Source organism: Miniopterus schreibersii (assembly GCF_964146895.1).
Source record: "Miniopterus schreibersii genome assembly, chromosome: 11".
Classification (NCBI taxonomy): Eukaryota; Metazoa; Chordata; class Mammalia; order Chiroptera; family Miniopteridae; genus Miniopterus; species Miniopterus schreibersii.
In genome coordinates, this window is record NC_138111.1 from 25,393,938 (window position 1) to 25,400,077 (window position 6,140).

The 6,140-nt window shown below is 53.6% G+C and overlaps 1 protein-coding gene across 1 annotated transcript; it reads right to left on the reverse strand.

Annotated features, from left to right (window-relative positions):
* Nucleotides 1-366: 366 nt before the first annotated feature.
* On the reverse strand, nt 367-5,093 carry ALDH1B1 (aldehyde dehydrogenase 1 family member B1). The gene is made up of 2 exons (XM_081152160.1): nt 4,969-5,093; nt 367-2,965 (listed from the first exon to the last, which is right to left on the reverse strand). The coding sequence occupies exon 2, from the start codon at nt 2,953-2,955 to the stop codon at nt 1,402-1,404; it is 1,554 nt and encodes a 517-aa protein (XP_081008286.1). The 5' UTR covers nt 2,956-2,965; nt 4,969-5,093; the 3' UTR covers nt 367-1,401.
* Between the last annotated feature and the right edge of the window lie 1,047 nt (nt 5,094-6,140).

Sequence of the window (6,140 nt, forward strand, 5' to 3'; positions counted from 1 at the left end):
ATCCATTGAGGAATTAAGGCTCACAGTAAACATACTGAACTCTCAGGTTTGAACCTCTGGCAATCCCAGCATGTGAGGATGGCCCTGATACTGAGCTTGGCTTGAGGGGCGGTGTGTTTTAGTAGAGGTTGGGGCAGTGCCAATGGAAGTCTTGAAATGAGATCTGACATGGACTTGTTCCAGGCAGGAACCAGAGCTTTTTATTATGGGTCTTAAAGTTGAACTTTGTCAGCCAGGAGAAAACAAAAACTAAACTCAGAATATTGTGGAGGGGACTTTTGCACCTGGCTGGGGGTTGACTAACTGCATCCCTTCCATCTCTGAGAGTCTAAACTATCCAGCAGCAAGAGGGTATGGACACAAAATGGATGTGCAAACAGAATGTGTGAATTTATTTATTTTAATTTTTGATTGAAATCAATTCACATATCATAAAATTCACCCTTTCAAAGTATGCAATTCAGTATCCTTTTTAGTATATTCACAAAGTGTAACCACCACCACTGTCCAATTCCAGAATATTTTAAAACCTCCACCCAAAAAATCCCATACCCATTAGCAGTTACTCGCCATTCCCTCTTCCCCCGCCCCTGGCAACCACCACACACCCTCTCTCTATGGATTTGCCTATTCTGGGCATTTCATATAAATGGAATCATACAATACGTGGCCTTGTATGTCTGTCTGCTTTCATGCAGCATAATGTTTTCAAGGTTCGTCCACGAGGCAGTGTGTATCAGCATTTCATTCCTTTTTATGGCTGAAAAGTACAAGGCTGTTCCATGGAAACATTTTCTTTACTCAGTAGTTGATGGACATTTGGGTTGCTTGAGCTTCTTTTAAAGGAATGGTTAAGTAAATTTGTCCTTTGCCCATTCCTTCCCCCAAATTAAGGAAAATTAGGGGCAAGCAAGCAAAATAGCCAACAACTGGTACTTAGAAAAGGAAAAGCACCCTTGATTTTTAGGTTAAGTCCATGAAGAATGGCGCCAACATTCAGCATCCATCAAACCCCTAATGCCTTCTAATCCCATGTCTGAGGTGAGCCCATCCACTAAGCCAGCAGGTTAATCCATTAGAAAGCCCTTGGATCCGCAGGAAGAACTAAAATCCAGATCAGTGGTTTTTAATCTATCTCCCGGAGCTTCTTAAGGTTTCACGGAAGTAGCTCAGGGCCTATAAGGGGGTGTGGGTTGGGGTGCAGATGGATGGGACTCTGAACCGTCCCCATACCTGCTTTAACTAGAGCAGCTCTGATTGTAATTATTTCATTTGCTAAGGTTCTAAAAGTTCATTTGGATTAAAAAAAGGGGGTCCATGGCTAAAAAAAAATGTTTGGTGACCACTGGTAGATGGTTGTGGAATCCTTGGACTGAAGCTGGGTCTCCATGGCAGACATTCTTACGAGTTCTTCTGTGGAACCTTGATGGTAACCGTCTTCACCTCTGTGTAGGCCTTAAGCCCATCCTCCCCCAGCTCCCTCCCATTGCCAGACTCCTTAAAGCCTCCAAATGGCGTGTGGCAGGTGACGATGTTGTAGGTGTTCACCCACACTGTCCCAGCTTGGAGCGCCTGTGTGAAGTACATGGCCTTGTCCAGGTCCCGTGTGAACACAGCGGCAGCCAAGCCATACCTGGTGTTGTTGGCCCTCTCAATCACCTCCTCGATTTTCTTGAACTTGAACAGGGGCTGCACAGGCCCAAAGATCTCCTCCTTGGCAATCCTCATGTTATCTTGCACACCACCAAAGACCGTGGGCTTGATGAAGAAACCGCGCTCCCCAAAACGCTCCCCACCACAGAGAAGTTTTGCCCCCTCCTTCTGGCCGAGCCGGATGTAGCCCAGGATTCGTTCAAACTGCTCCTTGTCCACCTGGGGCCCCTGCTGGGTGTCCAGCTCAAAGGGATTCCCAACTTTCCTCTGCTTAGCTTTCTCCACTGTTCTCTCGAGAAACTCATCGTAGATGGATTCTTCTACGAAGGTCCGGGACCCCGCACAGCAGCACTGGCCCATGTTGAAGAAGAGGGCCTCGTGGCACTGCTCCACGGCATGGCCCATGTCAGCGTCAGCCAACACGATGCTGGGGCTCTTCCCGCCCAGCTCTAAGGTGACTCTCTTGAGGTTGGAATCTCCAGCCGCCTTCTGGATCAGGTGGCCCACCTCAGTGGAGCCGGTGAAAGCAACTTTGTCGATATCCATATGCTGGGCGATGGCCGCTCCTGCTGTCGGGCCATAGCCTGTGATGATGTTCACCACCCCGGGGGGAAAGCCCGCCTCCTTGATGAGGGAGGCCAAGTACAGGGCAGAAAGGGGGGTCTGCTCTGCAACCTTCATGACCACGGTGTTGCCAGTGGCAAGCGCCGGGGCGAGCTTCCAGCCCTGCATGACCAAGGGGAAGTTCCACGGGATTATCTGGCCACAGACACCAACGGGCTCGTGCCGGGTGAAGCAGAAATGCTCACCATCCATGGGGATGGTCTTGCCGTGCCACTTGTCAGCCCAGCCGGCGAAGTACCTATACACCTTGATGACCTCATCCAGGTCCATGACATAAGACTCCTGGAAAGGCTTCCCATTGTCCAAGGTCTCCAGTGAGGCCAGGTAGACACGATCCCGCTCCACTAGGTCGGCCAGGCGGTTCAGCAGTCGGCCCCGCTCGGAGGCATCCATCCGGCGCCACGGAGACCCCAGGCGGAAGGCCTCTCGGGCCGCTTTCACCGCCCGGTCCACATCAGCCCGGTCCCCTTCAGCCACGTGACCGATGACCTCTCCTGTGCTGGGGTTGACTGTTGGGAAGGTCTTCTTGCTGACTGCATCTTGCCACTCATTGTTGATGAACAGCTGGTTGTAGCGAATATCTGGGTTCTGGATGGGGCTTGGGAGGGCTGCTGCTGAGGAGTACGGGGCAGTCCTGCCTCGAAGGCAAAGCAGCCGGGGCACCAGGAAGCGCAGCATGCTGACTACCCTGGAGAGGGACAGGAGGAACCAGGGTGAACAGGTGAGAGAGGCCCCGGTGGTCCCCCGAAGGCCTACCAGCTTAGACATTCCAAGATTCTAGCATAATGGGGGTCACCCCAAAAAACATGGACTGCAAGGTGTATGAAGGCCCTGAAGAACCCTGGTCCAACTCCATCATGTCCATCTATCCTTCGGTTCATTCTCTCACCTCTTCTGGGTCTTTGCTCAAATGTCACCTCAGCAAGGCCTTCCTTGACCTGCCTTTATAAAACTGCAACTTTCCTCACTCCTAGCACTCTCTAGCCCCCATGCCATGCTTTATTTTTCCCCAGCAGACAATACCAAATAGTAGCTTTACACGCTTATACGTTTATTATCTGCCTCTCCCCAGTAAAACACCAGCTCCATGAGGGCAGGAATTTTTTTCCTGTTTGGTTCATTGCCATGGCCCTGCTGCCTGGAATCATGCTCACTACATACATTTTCACAAAGGCTGTTTAACTGACCTAAGAATGGAGTAGAAACCAGAGACTCAGAGACAGAGTTGTTCCCTTCGAGAGAGGCTTGCTTCACTTCACTGCTGTGCCTCAGTTGCCTCACAAGTAAAATGCCTCACAGAGCTATGCTGAATGGGTCTGTGCCTATAAAAGCCTGCCACACTCCACCCAGGACATCAGAGCTGGCAACACTCTCAGAAACCAGCCGAGCCCCGCGCCCCAGAAACAGGTCTCAGTGTGCCAGGGGTGCAGCAAGACCAGCAGCAGCGAGAAAGAAGGGTCTGTTTATGTCTTGCCTACAACTCTGAAAACAGTGTAGACTTGATTAAAACTGCAACTGCAAAATTTAAACAGTATATAAAATATAGTCAATGAAACGTAAATGGTGTATAAAGTTCCTAGATTCATTGACACAATCCCTGCACCTTTACTCTCTCAATGGAGTCTTGCCCCACCCAACAGCAAAAAGGGTCTGACCTTGCCCTATTCCCCAATCCACCACTCGCCATCCTCTGCCACTGGGCATGGAGAGGACCAAAGGACTCATCCAGAAAAACACCCCAATCGGGTCCTCAGCTCCATACCAATCAATGCTGCCCAGGAAAGCCCTCCCTTGGGGGGAAGTTGAGCCAGCAGACCTGTCAGGGGTGCACTCAGGACTCTATGCTGAGGCAGAAGCAGCCTTGGGTCCAACAGGTGTGGGTCTGAGGAGGGAGTAGCCCACTGGAATGGGTGTAAGGAGGAGTCACCAATCCATGGGGTGGGGGTGGAAGGGCTAAACAGATGGGAGAAGCGGTGAGGGACCAAGGCTGGGAAATCTTTTATGCCAAGCCAAGACTTCCTATTCTAGCGGCCTATATCAGGGCTGCCCTGGCACCTCCCTTTGCATATAGGAAGATCACTGGTGCACCAGGCTTTGCAGTTTGCAGCCCATCTTCTCAGCAGTTAACTCAGTGAAACTCCTAGCAGCCCTGGGGTGATCAGAGCATAGGATGACCCCATTCTGGAAGAAGGCCGGGGATCAGAGAGGTTCAGGGGCTCACCAAGGACACACAGCAAGTAAGAATAGGAGCCTCAGCCGGAGTTCCCACAGTCCTAGCTGTGTGTTTCCTCCTGACTATGGGCAATTTCTTCCGTTTCCTGTATTCGTGTCCCCTGTGCCAAGGACTGGACCTTCTGGGTCATGGAGCCAGGACCGGGCGGCGCCCACCTCACCCTTTCTGCACGCGGGGTTGGGCGGGCGTCCTGCCCTCTCCGCCACCAGCTGCAGTCGGGGCCCTCGGCGGAGTGGCCCGGAGGTCGGGCCAACCCAGCGGTTTGCGGAGGCGGGGCTGTCTGCGCCCTAGGGGCCCTCACACCCCAGGACCGGGTGTGGGGAGAGGGTTGGGGAGCGTGGGTAGGGTCCTCCGGTCCAGGCCAGGCGCACAGACGGGCCCCGGGTGGGCGGGCAGATGCCCGGAGAGGAAGCTCCCTCCGCGGTAGCGGGAGCCTGCGGGTGAGGGGCGCTCCTTACCTGCGGCAGGTTGGGGCTCCCCCAGGTGAATGAGGCCTCCGCCCGTGTGGCCGCAGGTCCCTCCTCCGCGGGTGAGGCTCCGCCCGCGCCCGGTGACGCCCCGGATCTTCGGCCTCAAGGTCGCGGCCGCCGCCGCCCACGGGCCGCCCCTGCGGTGCCGGCGCGCCCCGCCCCGCCCCGCCCCGCCCCTCCCCTCCCCTCCCCTCCCCTCCCCTCCCCTCCCCTCCCCTCCCCTCCCCTCCCCTCCCCTCCCCTCCCCTCCCCTCCCCTCCCCTCCCCTCCCCTCCCGGGGCTGCCGACCCTGCCGCCCTCCCTCCCGCCGGGCTCCGAGCTGGGGTCCTGCGGCCCTTGTTTGGGAGCGGAAACAAAGACCCAGAAAGGGGCGCCCTGCCCAGGTCACGCAGCCCTGAGCCTGGACCCCGGTTACAGTTTGCATTTTCCCTCCCGCGTGATTGCCATCCTTGAACCTCGCCTTGCCCTCCCCTCTGCGTTTTTTACCTCCGTTCACGAATTCCTGACAGTTTCCACTTTTACTGCTCCCTTCCCCAGTTTTGTGAAGATTTCATGTTTGTGCATTTTTTAAATGCTTTTTTTTTTTTTTTTTTTGTCCTAAGAGTAGAAAGAATGCATGCGCACTGTAGAAAGCTTGGGAAACAGAACAGGATGAAGGTAAAAAATTACCTTCTGTCATTTCACCCAAAAGTCAACACTAATATTGCTGGTATTCTTTTTTCCCCCTGCATTTTGCAAAAACTCTTTTAGTTGAAATAAAATCATATGGTGACTTCTATTTTTCCGCCTGCTTTCTTTTTTTTTTAAACTTAGGAACTTCTTATGAACCTTTTCTCATTTCACTAATTCAGTACAAGATGGTGTCATCCTCTCCAAGGTGGCCTCGAATTCCACCGTAGGGAGGACTGTTGGTGGGCAGCTAGCTCGCAGCCTCCGACTTGTTGCTGTGGTAGAGGGGGCTAAGCCCGACATCCTGCATGCGCATCTCCCACTCGCCCTAACGTCTCCACTGCTTCTTCCTCCTGGTCAGGGTGGTTGGGAAGCTCAGAGCTAAGTTTCCCGGCCTTGTTTGCAGCTAGAGTTCTGGCTGTGAACCAAGTGCTACGGTTTAACAGTCCCCCTACCAGATGTGGAAAGTGGAGGGTAGAGCCCTGCCCCTC

Excerpts from the sequence above, each read along its gene's own strand:
- ALDH1B1 (XM_081152160.1), bottom strand. The coding sequence starts at position 2,955 with ATGCTGCGCTTCCTGGTGCCCCGGCTGCTTTGCCTTCGAGGCAGGACT.